At 33.6% G+C, this 20,812-nt stretch overlaps 1 protein-coding gene across 10 annotated transcripts in view; it reads left to right on the plus strand.

The window, feature by feature from the left end:
- Positions 1-20,812, plus strand: part of LOC123566302 (sodium channel protein 1 brain-like) — a 101,931-nt gene that overhangs the window by 18,846 nt on the left and 62,273 nt on the right. For all 10 annotated transcript variants that reach the window (XM_053550023.1, XM_053550022.1, XM_053550026.1 and 7 more), the window contains one exon: positions 14,297-14,511. In XM_053550023.1, coding sequence (XP_053405998.1) covers positions 14,297-14,511 — 215 coding nt within the window. The remainder of the gene's footprint in view (positions 1-14,296; positions 14,512-20,812) is intronic.

Below are 20,812 nucleotides of genomic sequence, written 5' to 3' on the forward strand. Positions count from 1 at the left end.
TTCATATATGATATTGAACCTCTTTAGATTGATCACATCCCATGCATATTAACCCATCCCATTACAGAAGAAGTATTTGGGCTTGTACCAGAAAGTGACAAACGTCTTTTTGCGTACATTGGAGACGATGAGATGTTAGTGGACACAGTTTCTGCCATTGTGGTCGCATACATAGTTTTACTTAAAGTAGATCAAATATATACTGCAAATAAGCATAAATCTGACAAATTCTGATAAAGTGCACAGTATAATATTATGCTTTAAGAATCTGCAATAACTTGCATTTTGATAAATTCAACAAGATGGACTATTCTTATATAGATATCCACTACAGCTGCCATTCCGGAGATAAATAATAGTCTTCTCAGCGTGAAAAACAGTAATTACGAGTACTTTATCTCAGAGTGAATATCTGAACAGCTGATTCATGGATGGTCTTTTCTTCTTACACACTTGCTCACCCGTCCCTAAATCAATGTCCGGGAAGGCATGTGGAGTCTTCTTTCACCATTAACAAACTGGAAAATGGCAATCTGACCAAAATTGTGTAGGTGTGACTTAAACAAACCTCTATGAGCATGCGACAAACCCAGGGGAAAATGACAAACAAATGACTAATATAATACGAAATTACTTTAGATATTCTACTTGATATAATTTTATACAGAAAATGTTCTGTTATCTCTTCACAAAAGGAAGACATATTTACATTAAGTCTTATAATGGTAAAAGCCTTTAGAAGATTGTGTAGTCTAACTGGTCATTCTTCTGCATAACCATCTTCATGCTGTATAACACAAAGTGACATGGACATCAACTCTGCTTGTATGATAAGCCAAGTGAAGCTATATATTTATATGTAAGACAAGCCTTGCAGCTGCAAGTTATAGCTCACGTTTGATACATATTGACATCTTCTTGTCAATGTAATATATAGATTATCATTGCTTTATGATTGTTACCAGATACAGATTCATTAATGAGCACGGCCATCAAATACATACAAAATTAGCATGTGTGCGCATGCGTCAACTCTTAACGATTAATTATTCAAGAAAATAGCATTGAACGAAAACAATTCCAACTTCACAATTAACTAACTATAAAAAGTCAATGAAATGGATCGAAGGTCGGAAGGATACCAAAGAAATATGTTTAGACAACTTATTAACCGTCTGCGATCGGATGAATGGTAAATTTACATAGTGGCCAGTTAAACATTTCAATTATCCGTATCCAGAAAAAACTGTTACTTCCAGTAAACTATGACAGTGTCAGCGTAGCAGTATATGTTGTTTTTTTAAATTTTGTAAGACGTTTTGTAACCGTTCTAGTTTACGATCTTTCTGTGTAATTATTACGTAACCTGTGACGTTCAATTTATCACGAAAAAATGACGTGACGCCTGTCAACGGTACTTGTAGTAATGTACCCGACACGCGCCAAAATTCTGCTGAAACTTAGCAGATGTTCTTGTGTATTTGCACTCGTTTTGACATTATATCAACAGTTAGAAAATGATATCGTGTTTTAACGCTATCAACGTCTCAATGTTGCGTATGTAAAGAGAGACGTACGCTGTACTTACCAGTGCCTCAATCTCATAAATCATTATGCAATCGATAAAGAGTTCTTTAATGCGAAATTCTTGCGCTCTTCTCTACTTTTGTTTAATTATTCAAATTTCTGACACTGCCTACAGTGGCGGAACGATAAGGTGTAAGTGTTCGGTCATTTATTCCCAAGACGTCAAATATTGCCACGAAATAATTTTCTGTAATTGCAGCTGTAAAAACCGGCTTAATACCGGCTTATTAAGCCCGATTCTTTATGGTGTAGGAATGTAGTTTTATGATTATTGCCGTCTTTGAGCATTCGAGAGATAAAAGCGAGTAGCCATGTCTGTTTATTTATGCATACCGTATATTGACTAGTTCTGGTATTTGTATTACAAGATTGTTTCCTATTTTAGAGACTTCCATCTTTTACCATCCTGATTTTTTTTTCAAAAGCAGGCACTTTGCTTTACAATTTAGTAGTAAGTCAGAGCCAAAAGGTATATGATGAAGCTACAAAACCTTTAGTAACAATATCTCTCTTGTTGACAGCTAGCACATTGACCTAAAAGTTCAAATATATAATGCAGATTTTACACAGCAATTAACTTTTGATACACAATATATTGTAAAAAGCAATTATTTAATTAGCCCTTAACTACGTCAATATTGTTGACTTGCATATTGTGGAGATAAGCTCGCGAGAGTTTACAGTTTCCATTTTTCTTGTAAATCATTTGTACATGTTTTGTACTTATAAAAATATATTTAATTTGGGGCACTTTTTTCCATAAACTCAAATACTGCTTTTCCGTATATGTAATACCAACAGTATCCACACAGATTGAGAACTGTAACATAGTGAGGAACAAAAGAGCCTGGAACCTATATAGATCGAACTCAAGCTGTCATGTATCCGATCATTATTGGCGGCTCCGAAATGGTAAACACAGTTGAAGAAAAAAAAAACTAGAAGCAGACCATTAAGCAATTATGGATCAATTCTAAGCAATTTATTTATTCTCGTATTGCCCGTCACCAAGTGACTCCGATACTGTAAGCACAGTGACATTGCGGGCTTTTTTTTTCTTTTTTTTTTGCGATGTTGAAGACAAAATAAAGTTTGTTAACGAAGTGCTACGGAATGACAGATAACAAGTCCTTGAAACTAAAATTTGTAGAATGATAAATTAATAATACAACAAATGAATGCATACTTTTGAGTATATCTGTTATACAATCTATATAGTTACGTTCTCTTGATAAAGCGTCTAGCGAGTATATTAATGACGTAAAATCTGAGACCAACTTGGAATGATATGCATTGTACCGTCGGTCAGTAAAACCATGCAATCAAGACTTACATCAACTACGTAAATTTGCAAAAATCATAAATAGCTTTGACATTATTTTTAAAGAAGAAAAAAAGACTTCATGCGAAGTGTTGGCAGTGTACGGAGCAAACAAAACGCAATTTCCCTCTAGGTTAAGTCGGTTCTTTAGGCATTGTTTCATTTATCGGGTGTAGGAGGAACAGATCGATGTTACGGGTGAACTCAATGTGTCCTCGTTATGAATTTATAATGCTATCTCATCGAGCTGTCGCTTCTATGGTATGGTTGTTAATATACAGATTTTTACGTCAATACAAAATATAAACGACATCCAAACAAAAGAGATTGTCCCGTGGGGTACTAATTAGTCCATTTGCATTAGGCAGCCGGTAGATGTTCATGAATCTTGTACTGTATTCTTTTGCATGTGTTTTTATACATCAATATCAGAAACGTCTAGAAGTACGAAAAACTGCCATTCTTGAACAAACAAGTATATTGTATCGTTTTGCACAACGTTGTCTTACGCACACATTTAGATACTTAAACAATAGACAGTGATGTCTTTTTTTCAAATCTCAAATGCATATTGCTCGAAATCAATCGTGTTTCTTGCACACTGCACATTTTACCAGACTTTTTTTGGTTGAAAGCGTGCGTTCTGTCGAGACGCCAGGGAGTTCGTTGTTTCAGTCAAACTTTGTAACTTGTTGTAAAGGAAGGTAAAGTTGATAAATTTCAACGCTTAAAGAGAGGATAGAATTTTAATACTTGTACATTGTATATACGACATGAATAATTGTATTTTCTGTATAAAATGCATAATTATGTTGAAAGTTGTTCTGAGCATTCAACTCGACCAATGTATTCGTTATGAGAATGAAAGCTACGAAACCGAATTTAAGTCCTTAATCGTTGTGTAAAGCCATTCTGTCTGTAATGCAAAAGTGGATGCTACAGATTTTAATTTGTTATTTGAGACAGGGCGAGTTTGTCAAGAGCTGATTTGCTTACATTTTGTCGGCACGCACTTTCATGAATAAATAAATAAATAAGAAGCAATAAGACAAAACCAGTGTTTGTTACGTAACGGGACAGCATCATTGAATGACAATCAGTGTTATATCGATCTATAGCACTTGACTGAAGAAAACTGAACAAGCGGTTAAAACCTATCAATATATTACAATGACAGTTACATCAAGAGCTCTATAAATTTTTATCTGGTCAAGGTTGACAGTTGAAAAACAGGCAGTGTCTGCACTTCAAATAACGGTATCGGTCGATGCGGCAATAATAGAAACTAATGATTATTTATTCTGTATTTACAAATAAACTTCCGTTCCGGTCTTTAAAGAATAAATCTTCTTTTGGAAACCTTCTGACAAAAATGACGATTGACGTCACGGCGCATGAGTTATGAACTTCGGATGCGTTCAAGATGATCGCTGTTAAGGTAGTTTTGCACGTTTGGATCAATTTTATACGATATAGAATTTGATAAAACCACGCTTATACTTAGAAAATTCGGCCATTAAAAATACAGGGCCGTGTGCTAGATTTTTTACTGGACTGATTTGAAAAATGTTGACCTCACATAAGTTTTCATAATTAGAGTCTATGGGAAAATCACAAGTTTAATAACATTTTCGCGAATAGAATAATCAAAATTAATGGCCTTTTATATGATGAAATAAAGTATGTAGGTCCGTGTGCGTAATTCTTTTTAGATAGTTGCCCCTGATTAAAGAGATCCGGGCATTTCGTGCTGATTTAAGACATTTTTTGGAAGTACTAAATGTATCAAAGGTTCTAATATCATATTTCAACTTTAGAAAGATAGTAGCGTTGCCGTTGTAACAAAGTTGCCCGCCGGTTGCCATTAATTCATGAAAAAGATTTTCAGGCTACATGATAAATGACGTTACGTCATGACTTCCGGTTTATCATACTCAGACGTGCAGAACTACCTTAAGCGGAACCAAGGGTACATGATTTCTCTTCGGCCGCAGAATATTTGTTGAGTACATATAGATAATCTCATGCTTTGAGAATGATTTAGAAAGTACATATCTATATTTGAGAGTAATACATCAATTTTGTAGTTTGTTCCTGAAATCATGGTGTAATAATGAAAGACACGTGTAACGAAACCCCGAAATAATCAAGGCTTGAGGTATCAAAATTATCTACCTGTAGTGTATAGGATGATCCTGGAACAATGGAGATACTAATGAACGATCATCATTCTGTGTCTATACCCTTTAATGCCTGTATTTTATGACCGAAATCAATTATAACGGCATGTCTTGATTACAGGATATTCATAACAGAACGATGGTAAAACCTCATTATATTCGTCTAATTAAGATATTTATCTTCACTGACCCTATTTACATATGTTACGAAGGACAATATTTGGATTCTTTTATAAATTTAAAACAAATATGCGTCGATAGAGTGATTATATCGAAGCAAATTTGGCTAGTAGTAGAAACACTGATACAGAGATATATACATTTGAGCCGTGCCGTGAGAAAATCAACATAGTGGGTTTGCGACCATCATGGATCCAGACCAGCCTGCGCATCCGCGCAGTCTGGTCAGGCTCCATGCTGTTCGCTTTTAAAGCCTATTGGAATTGGAGAAACTGTTAGCGAACAGCATGGAGCCTGATCAGACTGCGCGGATGCGCAAGTTGGTCTGGATCCATGCTGGTCGCAAACCCACTATGTTGGTTTTCTCATGGCACGGCTCATTTAATTGATTGATACCCATCTCCCGCAAGCTCTCTCTCTATCTACCGTCTTCAGTGTGGTGTTATCTTATTTTTCTGCAAGTCATTACGTTCAAACTGTCCTAACATTTTATGAGTGATGACGCAAAAAGGACTATGAGAATTAATATGGATGGGTACACATAATAGTTAAACGTTGTTAGGCAAACCTATTTAGGCATCGTAAAATTCGAAACTCATAGCGTGCTTGTCAGCGTTTTTTATTTTTCTTCAGCAAAAACTTCTTTTAACATCACCTGAGTTGAAAGACAGAGTGCGGTTTTATGGTCATTTTTAGTGTATCCTGTTGAACAAAACATGAAAGACGCAAGTATAGATCACATTCTTGGCCGTTTGTTTCGACTGCCCTGCACTACCAGCTTGTTTTAAAGGATCTTCAGTACATGTAGAGAAATAAGTCGTCGTTCTTGTCTTGGTAATAAAAAGCTTTAACAAAACAGAAAGTTGACTTGAACCATATGCACTATCGACCATCGTCAAAACCTCCATACAGAATTAATGCATGTAAAAATCGGAATTGATTTGCTAATGATTTATGACAAAATTATTAAATCAATTATGCTATGGTCTGTATATTCATTCAAACTTATAAATATGAGAATAACTTGAGAAAAAAGCTGTTACCGCGCTCATTTCATGCTGCTGGGGTTTAGAAATATATCGAGAGTTTATTCAAACTAAAAAGAAGTCTTGTACTGGGCAATATCTTTTCATTTTTGTGCAAAATAAGTTTAACAGATATCTGACTTTAAGACAGGATATATGGTCAAACTTTTGAATCTTCGTTTTTCTTTTGGTCGGCTAAACGAAAAAAAATTGGAGCAGGTATAATCTAGTTACTGTTTGACTATACACCAGTAACCACTTTACTTGTAATGTATTTACATCACGTCCAACAGTCCCCACAAAACTGTCTTTTGGACAAAGGACAGTGATAAAAGAATAAATTTATCGCCCAAGTAATTCAGTTTGCGAAGACAGCAGTAAAAGTTAATAGCATCTAAAACGCGTGCCAAAACTCCTATGTACGATAAAGCGAACAAGGCTATAAAATTTATGTTTAAAGAAAATCTGAACCTTGTTGAAAATACTGCAGATATAGGGGAAACCTTCTGAATCACGTAACCTACAGGTAGTTACTTGACGCGGACGTATATATGCTTGAAGCTGGAATGTTTGTTACATTGGTTAGTCGTTGTTTCACTATATATTCTTCTACCTGAACGAATGTCGGAAAAAAAGTAATTATTCTTAGGCCATGATAATTTTAATTTGGGTAAACGACAAATTGTATAGTGAAAAATCATACACTCATGCTACTAAATACAAATAAGCCGTCATTACATATCGAGCTGGTAAGGTGGTGTCAACACCGAGTTATTTCCCTTTTATTTCAAAACGCCATTTACACTTGTAAAGCGCCGTTTTAAATGGACTACAGTTTATGTCTTCTAGTCGGATCTTTTAGAGGAAACTTGCAATATCCAACAGTTCAGACTGATGTGTTGCAACAGCACCATTTATCAGCTACGACCTTCATTGTATGGAATAACCACCTTCAGGTTGCCATAGACATGCATACGAGCCCATATACTGTGGCCTTTTTCATTGGTTTCTCAGGATGGCTTATTTTGTGATCTGATATTTCATAATAATAGAACTATCCTTCTACAGTCCTATAAATAAGACATAGATATAAGCTCTGTGTGTTTATTATTATTATTATTTACAGGTTTAATTATATTGTAGAGCCAGTACAACGCAAATTAAAAATAAAATATAAAATTATAAATGTTGAAGGTAAATTTAAAGTGAGAATGTACATGTCTTATATTTTGAACAATTTAATGGACAGTAACCAGATAACATTCACACTGTTCTAAATGTCCTGTCATGTGGACTAATTGTCTCGATACATCATCTATCTCTTATGATTCTAAGCTTTAGAGAGGCAGTATTTGTCCATAATAGCATTTAAAGTCCCTTGGCCTACACACAGTTTTTAACCATACTATGAGAATAATCTAGTAAGAGGGACACAGTTGCTGAAAATAATGACAAAATTAATATGAAAATGCATATAATGCATAGAAAAGTGTACTACATATATATCAAAGTCACCTAAAAACTCATCCATGCTGAAATCTAAACTACATTCTATAACACGCAGACCGTCTTTTGTGATAAATGAAGAAGCGATATAATTATTATGGATATTTAATAATTCATAGAAATTCTCTATAGCACCATGCTGTGCTTGCAATGGTGTGGAAAGTTTATTGCCTGCTTAACAAAAGTATATGTGGTGTGTACTTAGTGGTATGTGATTGTATCTCCAGCTTACATATATATACACACAGCTTTAAAATCACATAAGTTGTTTATTGCAGACTGTCAAACTTTCAGTTCATTTATTTGTATAGAGCCTGAGTTACTGGAAAATAATGTTTTAATGTGTGATATTGACAACATGGGACTATCCTTGCCTTATATAGGAAAGATTGGGATAGGTTAAGAATTACTAGGGCTTAGTAATAAACAATGCCATTTATTCGTGGGTATACACAATATTTCAATGGTAGAGGGTCCACTTCGAGTGTGGGAGGTTGTGGGTTCGATCCCAGGCCGTGTCATACCAGACGTAAAAAATGGTACTAGTAGCTTCCTTGCTTGGCACTCAGCAGTAAGAGCATAGTGCTAGGACTGGTCAGCTCGGTGTCAGTATAATGTGACTGGGTGGGGTATCATGCCACGTGTCTACGGCGTGACATTCCAGTGAGGCAGCATTATTAAGTTGGGCATTGTGCACACTGCTACAAGTAGACACTGTCCTTTATATGACTGAAAAATTGTTGAAAAAGAGGTTAAACCCGGACACACACACACACACACACACACTCACACAATATTTCATGTGAAGTTTATCTTATGATTATCAAAAATCTTCAAGATATGGAGATTGCATGCATAATGACAAGTTTTCAGAGACACACAAGGATGCAGATTTGTAGGATAATTTATATATAAAGTATTTTAAAAAGTGATTTAGTGAGGCAAATTATAATCTGTAAGATGCGAAGAAAAGTTGTCCACTGCGTAAATAGTCCTCATGCAGTGCATATTTCCTTATTTAGATCCCCAGTCCATAGTTTGTGCTGTAAGTCTATATTGAAAGCTTAGACTACCACAGGTATAAGTTAAAAAAATTAAAAAATTAAACTGTGAAAATTAATTTCTGATGTCTGTAATAAAACATTGGCAGAATAGCTTGCCAGTCAATAGGCATAATTTCTGTCCATTGGGCAATAGTTTTAACTATTGACTGACAGGCCATTCAATAAATGTAGAACTATGACTTTTTTTTATTTTCAGTAGAAATGTGCTTAAAAAGGAGTTTTCTCACCTGTAATGAAGTGTAGATCAGATATGTTGTGACTAGCATTTCATTTTTTTAAGCTGAATTTTTTTTCAGTTTATCTAAATTCATCATTCAAGTTACATGCTGAATTCTATAATCATAAAAAAAGTTTTGCTAACCTCACCCTGTAACTTTCTTTTCAAACAATTTTTTTGTCCTGGTTATTAAAAATTCTATGAAATAAAGAACCTTTAGAATATCTTAAAAGTTTTACAAGTTCAGTATTGGATTGAAAGTAGGACTTGATCCTCATTGTGAAATCTACTGGATCATGTATAATTAACAAAAACGGTTGAAACTTCTATACACAAAGTACATATTTATCTAATGGATTTTTTTATTCTATCAAAACAGACAAAACACACTGCTGCAAGGTTCAAGCATTGATATAACATTGAATCATATTAAGTTACCAAAACACACAATAAAAACATTAATTTTAGATAATCAATGATGCCAGGCTTGTCATTTTAAACGATACATAAAGATCAAAGAATTTAGCGTTATTTGTCTTTATATTATGAAGAATCTTTTATGCGCTACAAATATATACCTTATTAACGGTAATAAATGACCAATTAAGATCCAAGAAATTATTGTGTGATACAAAATTAATATATGAGCCGTGCCATGAGAAAACCAACATAGTGGGTATGCGACCAGCATGGATCCAGACCAGCCTGCGCATCTGCCCAGTCTGGTCAGGATCCATGCTGTTCGCTAATAGTTTCTCCAATTCCAATAAGCTTTAAAAGCGAACAGCATGAAGCCTGACCAGACTGCGCGGATGCGCAGGCTGGTCTGGATCCATGCTGGTCGCATACCCACTATGTTGGTTTTCCCATGGCACGGCTCAATTATAATTTATCAATGGCAATAAATGACCAATTAAGATCAACAAGTGCAATAGATTTTGTAATTTTGAAATCGTCTACTTAGTTTATAAATGTTCCTTTGTTAAACGGGATTAAGTGGTCGCTGCATGTTGTAACAAAAAGTACTAGTCGGACATCGATAATTATGTACTTTTAGAAGAGAAAATCGGTTATGATCAAATTTAAGATTTTTGTAGCAAAACATGAAGACTGATACTTTTTTTTGTCTTTGGGTTTAAATTTTTGTTCCAATTATCATACCCCATGCATAAATGTCCCTTAAGTTACCAATATACATGCCTGGGCTGGTATTCATCAACCTTAAAAGTGTGAAACTTGGACTTTCAAATGCTAGGTTTTCTGTTGTGCCCAATATATTTAATCATGTAAAGGAATGTAATAAAACTTGGCAAGTTTATGACATTGAACTACACCAACTAAAAGCTGTGCAAAGTTTCAGCAATATAAATTTATCAAAAGGAAAGTTACAGCAATTTGAATTTTTTTGTGTTTTAAAGTTCGAAGTCTAAATTTATGACTTAAGAAGTCTAAATTTATGACTTAAGAAGTTTTGATGAATACTGGCCCTGGTCCCACAGAGCAGTGGAAAGTTAGTAATTTCATATTGTGCAGACTGAACCTATTTATGAAATGAAACAGTAATTACTGTCAGATGAATGCAACATTTAGTAGTAGTTATATATAACAGTCTGTAAAAATATTAAATAAACAAAACCATGATCAGTAATGTCTAGTACTATGTACAGTAAATAATTATTTCCATGACATTTCCTTTCTTCATTTTGGCAAAAACTATGATCAGATACGGTAACTATATTTTTCAAGAAACTGTTTAAGAAATGAAATATTTTCTTAGGAGTTCATGGGAAATGAACGACAGAATAGGACCGGCAAATCCATGAATCACGTTAGCCAATTCATGTTTAATTTGCAGATTCTGTTCTGTTGTTCATTTTGCATGAACTCCAAAGAAAGCAGATTCATTTTTTGTATTTACATTATATTTCCTTTCCATTTGTAAACAAGGTCATATCATAAATTGCACACATTTTGTTGCATTTAACATTAAAATCAGCTTTCCTGCCATACTGTTTGCCAGAGGGAGCAACTGTGACGTCATCTAAGGAGTGTTCTCCATGACTATACGTCAAAACAGCGGCCTGCTATCACGAAGCAGCGTTGTCATAACTTTGACGCCTTTGCTTTTGCTGTTCATTAAAAATGAACGTTATAATTTTCAATGGAAAAGTATAGGGCGAATGTAAATATTTAAATATAAACAGTTTTCATGTTATTAAGGTCGAACAAAGTGTGTTATTTGCCTTAAACAAAGCCAAGAATTAATTACTTAAGTGTAGTTGTAATTTAATACAACAGACTCCCAGTCATGGCAGAATCCTATTTATTCCCAGAATGATTTCTTAATTAAAGAGCTGATTCAATAGAGAACCTTAATTCTAATATAGAACTAAGTTAATCTAATTTTTGTTGACCCACAAGACCATTTATTGCTGCCTTTTTATACAGCTTAAAAGGGACTAAATGAATAAAGCTGGTCCTCATTTCCAAAACAGGTCACTCAGATTTGATTATGCCCTAAGATGGAGTAAGTGAAATAACCTCCGAGACTTGTAATATTTAACCTTGTTAATGTTCGCATGGACTTGCCCCATCTGAAGATTTAATCTTTTAAAATGCCTGTATGGGAGAAACATTAAGCAGATTGAGTTTAGTCAGAACAATTTGATTTTAGTGATATTATGAGCAAAGCCCACTTTGTGAAGATTTGTGCGTCGAAGTAATACAGTGACATAGTTATGCTGAGGCACACATCTTTTGGAGGAATATAATGAAAATGCAAAATGAAATACTTAGTTGGTAGAACATTCAAAAAAGAATACCATGATTCTAAACAAGTGCTATGTACAATTTTTTAAGCATGATTATGCAGATCTTTATAATACAGTTGTAGGAATGGTTTATTATTTATTTTGGGTCGAAAAGATTTATCATGGCATCTTTAGTTTTGACTATTTTATAATTGAGCCACACCATGAGAAAACCAACATAGTGCATTTGAGACCAGCATGGATTCAGACCAGCCTGCCCATCCAGATCCATGCTGTTCGCTTTCAAAGCCTATTGCAATTAGAGAAACCGTTAGTGATTAGCATGGATCCTGATCAGACTGCCTGTGCATCCAGAAAACTAACAGTTCATTTGCGACCAGCATGGATCCAGACCAACCTGTGCATCCATGCAGTCTGGTCAGGATCCATGCTGTTCACTTTCAAAGCCTATTGCAATTAGAGAAACCGTTAGCGAACAGCATGGATCCTGACCAGACTGCGCGGATGCACAGGCTGGTCTGGATCCATGCTGGTCACAAATGCACTACGTTGCTTTTCTCATGGCGCGGCTCAATTAGATATCTTGTAGTATCATGTGATTCCTCTGTCCTGTTGGCAACCTAACAGAAGTTATACACAGTGTTTGTGTGGTGTTAATCAACACCATATGACAAACAAATCTCTAGGCATGTGCTGATGCCACATCTTTTTGTACTTTTTCATCACTGGACATAAATATTAAAGAGAAGTTTAATTAGGCCCAGAATAAAGTGTTTTGTTTAGGGTAACCTGACTTTTCCATACCTAGCTTATAAGTGCCTACCATAACTTTCTATTTTGTTTTATTTGTCTACAATCTTCTCATTCATAATTAATGTTGTATAAGAACTATAAGCTTAAAAGAAGGTAGGCCTAACTTCAAATCACTTGGACCTCACTGCTTTGGTGGTTCTTCCCTGGTGTCAAACCATGCCTGATATAATTTCTGGAAGGGTACCTGGGATCTCTCTCAACCATCAAATTCTAGAAAGTTGCCACGCTACCAATAATTGTGTCCGTGTAAGTTAAACAACAACAATAAAAAAGCCTAAAAGACTCAAAAATATTCAGTGCTCTAAAACAAAATAAAATTTTCTTTGAAGTTGTACCAGAACAAGTTGATCCTTTTAAAGTAAGAGAAATGGTTTTTGATAAACGGTAATATATCTTAACAAACAATGGTTAAGAGTTAATCACACTTCTGTGGCACTATGCAGGTTGAAAATGTTTATTCAAAGTATAGCCTCCTGAAAAAGCTGAAAAACAAGCCTTATAAATACATTATTTGATATCTTTTTGGATATTTGACTCGGTCTTGAAAACGCGTAAAGTTTTATAATATACAATATAATTTTCAGATGAAGAGCTAATGTTTAAGTCAGCATGCAAATTCTAGCCATTATAATTATGTCCATATCGTCAGTGTTGCTTAGTAGAGTTTAATTATTGACCGCTTGTAAGTGGTTTTGAAAAACTAATCTTTTATTCCCGTAAATGTCAAAAAATAATCATATTCATCTTTATCTAATGTTTCTTAAAGAAAAGTCAAATCACAACATAAGAAAGTTTGTTGATATTTTGTTATATATCCATATCTAAAATAGCCAAGTACTAGGACCAAGGTATGGAAACATAGATTACAGAGATCAATATCTGATCAATCAGGTTTTCATTATAGCACTGCAGGCCTCACTGCAAACTTAATTGAGCAGAATAAAGCTATTCCCTAAGCCGGGTATAAATGTTGTGAAGATATATGGTGCATGCAGATTCTGTCTTGTACTTGCCTTTTGTGAAGCAGGAACTGTTTAATCAAAATTTTAGAGACCTGCAGTTCGATAATTGACGCTTCGTTAATGCCTTAGATTTTAATTAGATTGGTTATAAACAACACTGCTTTAATTAGTGCAGTCTTTTTGCAGTGAAAGATTCTTTATAAATATTTTATCAGTCATTGCATGTAGACAGGAAACAGTGGCTGGAAAATTGATAATGAAGCTTCATAATTATGACTACAAGCCCATTTGTCTTGAATTCAAGTCTCAAGCCGGGCAGTTAACTTCATAATAATTTGAAGAAGCATGACATTTAAATTTCATCCTTTATTCCATGCCATTGAATGATAAACTGTTTGAAAACTGAATAAAGCTGAAGAAAAGATACCAAAAATGACATTATCTAGATTTCAAGACCAAACAAGCATAAATAAAAAACAAAAATCAGTTCTCATGCATTGAACAATTGATAAAATTCTCTGTCCATGCTTATAAAAGAGAAGTCCAGAGTCTAAACGATCATATCAATGGCTACTTTGATATTGTTGATAAAAGTAATGACATAGATTATCTTATTAGATTATTTTATTAAGACTACAAATGTTTAATATTCTATTGTATATATTTTCAGACTTTCTGTGTGGTTGCTCCAAGATTCAAGAAAGAATACATCTATCGTTTTTCATCCACTCCGTCTTTCTACTTGTTGAATGTATGGAATCCATTCCGAAGACAGTGTGTGTACATTGCCACCAATCAATATTTTGACTACTTGATTATTACAACCATTCTCACTAATTGCATATTTCTCGCCATGCCATCCTCAGATGCCGCCGTCACTTCAGAGTAAGTACATTTTAGCAGGGATTGCTGCAACTGCGTTTATTAGGTTTTTGGATGATTTTAGTGCAACCAAATAAAATAATATATAAACAGCTCAAGATACTGGCTCACTTGCACATCCTAAAATAATCTTCAGTTGACTGTATCATTCTGTCTTTCTGATTATAATTCCCAAATAGGAACTTTTCAGCTACTATAAGAAATTTTATATGACACTGTAATATATACATATTGAAAAGGTTATGCTACCATTAATTGGGTAGATTGTGTAGCTGAGACTGTGTAGAACAAATTTTACAGATTACAGTGATATTTACTGAAAATCATACCCAAAGTTCAATGACTAGGTTAGGATGCTATATATAAAAGTATTGTAATAAAATGGAAGTTTTTAAGGGTTAAAGTAGAATTTTGAACTTTAACTCTGATCAAAGGTTTGAATACAGTATATCCAATTTTTGTCAAACTAGTGCACTGAAAATGAATATGGTACTTCTGAAGGCAGGTTTGCAAAGTTGAATGGAGAGCAAACATTCATAATACAATATGTTAGTGTCCATGAAGTTTATAAATCTACCTCATCATACGTCATGCTCAGACATAGGATTCTCTCAAAAGCATTTGTTATTTGTTTTAGGTATCATCTTACACAAATGCTATACTTTGTATCAAACACTTGTATATTTTACCTACCATTGAAGAAGTAGGGTACAGTTTCCAGTTATGAAAAGCATTGATTTCAATGATGATATAGAATTACTAACAATCTAGGAAAACATAGCAGTTGGATGGATAGATATAAACATGTTTATTATTATGCATCCCACCACACAGTGGTGTGGGAGACATATTGATCTACTCCTGTCTGTCTGTCTGTCTGTCACAAATCTTGTCTGCACTCTAAGTCGAACATTTCTCATCCGATCTTCACCAAACTTGAACAAAATGTTTTTGACCATAACTCCTCGGCCAAGTTCATTAACTAGCCAAATCGCACGAGGCACTTCAGAATTATAGCCCTTGAATTACTCAAAATCAGCCTTTTTACTCTTTAAAGGTATATTTGTAGTGAGTAAACAGTATATAACGACTGACGAGCTATTTAGATGATTAGGCAGTTGTGGGAGACATGCGCTTTTCTCAGAAGCAGCTCTAGTTTGTATTTGAAATTGATGAACACATTCTATATATAGTACTAGCAATATGTTCTGTCAGAAAAGAAGGAAAACAAATTTAGTAAATAACTGGTTCACTCGTATTAAATAATAAATGTATATAATACTCAACAACTTTTCTAACTCCACACTCTCTTTCTATATCTGCCAATAGTTATTTTGACAGATTTGGATGAAATTTGTGATTGTTTTGTTCTGGTAAAACATGACAATAATAACTAATTTAGCGGAAACAACCCTTTATCCAAAATATGTCACATTTTCAGCTAATCCCATATAAAAGCAGTACACTTTGAACTTATCGAATTCATGAACTTCAAATTATTATATACCAGTACTGAATTTCAACTCTGTTTTGTTGAACTTTGTATTTTGAAAAGGCATCAATAAACATTTAGGAAAATGTAGCAGTCGAGCAAATAAAAATAAACATGCTTGATATTATTTATAATTGATATGGATGAACACAAGATGTTTTACTTATCTTGATAAATAATTTGTTTATTCATATAAGCTAACAAATTGTGTATATCTGATTGCTTAGGTAACAGTTTTCCGATTAGTATAAAATGCTGCTTTTTCCTAATATCAAATAGGAACTTTTATGTAACAATGATGCTAATAAAATGTCAACATTCTGATACTAATGGGAAAAAATGTGGCTTATTCCTGTTATATGTATGAAATATCTGGATCAAATGGGAATTCATGGTGTGGGTGTTGCATATACTTACTTACTGCTATATACTCAAAGACAATTAGCTAGACAGACATTTTGAATGTTATATTTTATAGGCTAATAATCTAAGACAGATGAAATGACATCATTTTGCCAATAAGTTTGGGGGAACAAATGAGAACATTTTGCAAGGTGGGAAGTGGGGAACCTAGACAAAGACATTTATTATGAATGGATAATAAAATTTGCTTTTGTTGTCCTGTCATAGTTACTATGTGAGAATTATATTGTAGGTACTATAGGTGCATGCAAAAACGTGTCCCATTTTTTTTGGCTATGTTGCACTCAGTTTTATAAGTCTTGACTACATTTTTAGCTCCACTATTTGGAGAATAGGGAGGCTATTCTACTCGCCCCGGCGTTGGCGTGAGCTTTCTTCGTTAAAGTTTTTCGGCAACCTTTATTTTTCTGACATATCTTTGTTACTATTGCTTATATCTTACTGTAACTTCACATAAACATTGTCCAGCATACAAAAAATTTTGTGCAGGGACTGGGCCCATTATACATAAGGTCAAGGTCACCAAGGTGTTAAGGTTAAAGTTTTTGGCAACCTTTGTTTTTCTGTCATATCTTTGTTACTATTGCTTATATCTTACTGTAAGTTCACAAAAACATTGTCCAGCATACAAACAGAGTATATGCAGGGGCTGGGTCCATTATACCCAAGGTCAAGGTCACCAAGGTGTTATACTTAGGTTACTTTTAAGGTTAAAGTTTTTCGGCAACCTTTGTTTTTCTGTCATATCTTTGTTACTATTGCTTATATCTTACTGTAAGTTCTCATAAACATTATCCAGCATACAAACAAAGTAAGTGCAGGGGCTGGGCCCATTATACCCAAGGTCAAGGTCACAAAGTTGTTATACTTGGAATTATTTTCATGTTAAATTTTTTCGAAAGCTTCGTTTATAGACAGATCGGTTCTTTAAAAGATAATGACTTGAAATTAAAAATGTTTCTTTATAATCATCATCTGCATGTGTGTTTACAATCCCCATAACTCTTATTGTGTTTTTGACAGAATTATGCCCCTTTCATACTTAAAGTTTTTTGGCAATCTTCACTTTCTGGATATAACTTAAGTACAATATAAGATAAAGACTTGAAACTTAAAATGTATATTTATCATCATCATCTACATGTGTGGTAACAATCCCCATAACTCTGATTTGTATTTTTGACCAAATTATGCCCCTTTCATACTTAATTTTTTTGACAAACTTCATTTTCTGGACATAACTTTGGTACTATATAAGATAATGACTTGAAACTCAAAATATATCTTTACCATCATCATCTGCATATAACAATCTGCATGGTAACAATCCCAATAACTCTAATTTGTGTTGTTGACAAGATTATGCCCCTTGGTGTATCTTCTTTTATAGTAGAGGTCTCTTATTGAGAAATATATTCATTTTACTGTCAGATCACGGAATAGTGGAGCGTGCTGTCTAACGGACAGCTCTTGTTAACATTGTGTCTTATCTAAAAGTATTTCTCCGTTGCAAGGCAAAGTCGAATATTATGTATGTGATATTAATTGTACACTTTGGATGTGGGTAATAAAACTAATGAACGGCAAATGTTGTAACATTGAGAAAGTATTTAATGCCTCGAGATGTATTTTGTTTTACTGGGTATATATTTTGTGTCTGTCATGCCTTTGTTTCTTACAGAGCCATGTATTACATATATATATATATAATATATAGAGGTTTTCTGTCTCAGGAAACCATTGATCAGTCTGACATGATATACAGTCATTATTACGCCAGTTCTTGCTGTAGCTAGGATGTTTCTAGAGAAGTTGAAGTGTTATAATTACATATCAAACTCAGCTGGCCAGATAATAAATATCCACTTAAATAATAATTAACCTGTGTTTTAATCTGTTAAGTGGCACAATTTGTCCATTGAAAGCCAGGCGGGCTTATCAGTACAATGATGAGCTCTCAGTGGATGCACTTTGATTTAACTCAGCATTGTCATATAAAATATTTATACCGTGACAATTTCTGGATATAGATTAATATTTATTTATGTTTTTATTCATTTCTGAAATGTTACCTCACTGAATTATCTCCCTTTTCATACCTTATAATTGCATGTCTGCAGCATCAGAAGTTTCATAACTATAGCACTGTGACTGAATCTTGGGTAGTTGTCAAAGTAATTACCATAACATACATAACTATATACATACTTGACTGTGGAATATTTGTGCTAGTTACCTCCCCTTTCTTATTGTCATCAAAACTTCTGCAGCCCCCTCAATAGTTTTTGTAGTATCTTTGATAATTCTAATAGAACATTTATCAAATTTCTTACATTTTAAGATAAATATGTTGTTAAAGCATCTAACATAAAAATATCAACAAATCAAATTGTAAAAACATCTCTTCAGTTCATTCTATGACCTTAAGTAGTGTTTTTATACAACGACTATTCACTGATATGGTCAAATATCAGACCAAATTTAAATTTATTACCTAGATATGACAGCAAATATCTCTAAGAAATACTAATTTGTTTTTGTCAAAATTTTCTTGCCTTGTAACGAAATTTGTTAAATGTTTGTAAATTGCCGACATTTAATAGTCTTTGTATGTCTTCTTAAAAATGGTTGTGGTCATAGAATAAATTATAAATGGATATTGTGGCATTACTTGATTCTATGAAAAATTTTGTGTTTATTTTTCTAAAAAATGTGCGAATTTTCAAAAATGTAGTATCAATAATTTTAAAGATATAATTCTTTTTCTCCTGGGTCCCGGCCTTGTTTTGAGTAATTCTCTTATACCAGCATTGATTTCCTTCTAAATAAGTTATCTTTTCAAAAATGCAGACAGCATACTGCCTGAGAATTTGATTTAAAAGTTGTGTGAGATTGCTTCACCTCTGTATATGTCATTTATACTTTACATCATTTTCAAGATTTATCAGTTCTATTTATTTTCTGAGCAATTCATTCAATATAATTTTTGTGAAATGTGCACTTGACATCTCTATTTCTGTAGTCAGTGAATGGAATTTTTGTCCACAAAAAGTATAATAGAAAGACACAGAATGAACGAGATGAAATGTCTCAGATGCAGATGTTATGCAAATAGTTTGTATGTTCGCACCACATGTTCCGTGGAGAGATGATGGATGGAAGATTTTGTCTTATTTTTTTTGTATGAGAGAATAGTCTGTATGTTTACTGTCTTGTTACAAGTAATCACATTTTGATTTCCTTTTTCTGGAAAAACTAAGGTTAACATAACTTCTAGTGCATTTTCTGTAGGTTGTAGAGAAGGCAGGGAAAGTATTTGATTTTTAACCAAAATATAAAGCAACATTTATATCATTCAGAGTATACACTAATGTTTGAGATTCCATAGTAATTGTAAATAATATTTGTGTCAGTCTGTATGTAAATAAAGGTAAATCATAGTTTTCAACATGAAGTTGCATCTATCAGGATACCTGTAACTGGGAACTATGTCCTGTAACTTGGAATTATGTTCTGTAACTGGGAACCATGTTCTGTAACTGGAAACCATGTTCTGTAACTGGGAACTATGTTCTGTAACTAGGAACCATGTTCTTTCACTGGAAACCATGTTTTGTAACTGGGAACCATGTTCTCTTAAGAGATGAAATGAATGCAGCTTAACTTTTTCTCTAAATGCACTCTGCTTAAAAACAAATGCCCACTTGTACTGTGCACTTTGTTGGAGAGAGCCAGACACTTTTTACTTTGAATAAATTGTTGTTCCATGCTGTTTGGCAGTTATTAAATATACTTGATCTCAAATTATAATACTTGTAAAATCATAACTGAACCAGTATTTATCTAGACTGATAGTTTAAAAAATCAGTTGCATAATACCCTTTAAAAAAAAAGTAGGTGAGCCAGCCTTGACTGTGACTTGAGTATGAGCCAATAATTGATAATATTGACAAGATGTTTTACAAACTTGAAAGGCCTATTACATTGCATTATAAAACAAAAGAATATATTAGTTCATACAAATTATCTTTAATACTGATACTTGAACTTTGGCAACAGCATTTGTTAGTATTTAGTTCACAGAATGTTATAATTATGTTGTAAATGATTTTTACCAAATATAGAATAGATTTTACAGCTCTGACGTAGATTTGGGTAATAAATACTGTTAAACAATAGTTTAAGTACTAACGAACTTACAAAAATAAACAGGGTTGTGAAACAGAGCTGGTCAGTTTTGAAATTAGAAAATGTATCAGAATACTATAAGCCAAACAATAATAAATCCAATGATAAACAAGAAGTTCCCAGCGGAAATTCAAGACACATCTGCCGGAGACTTTGGCATTCTCCTTCCTAAATCAGGTACTAAATGTAAAATAAGATATG

The sequence above is a fragment of the Mercenaria mercenaria genome, chromosome 8 (assembly GCF_021730395.1).
Source record: "Mercenaria mercenaria strain notata chromosome 8, MADL_Memer_1, whole genome shotgun sequence".
Taxonomy (NCBI): Eukaryota; Metazoa; Mollusca; class Bivalvia; order Venerida; family Veneridae; genus Mercenaria; species Mercenaria mercenaria.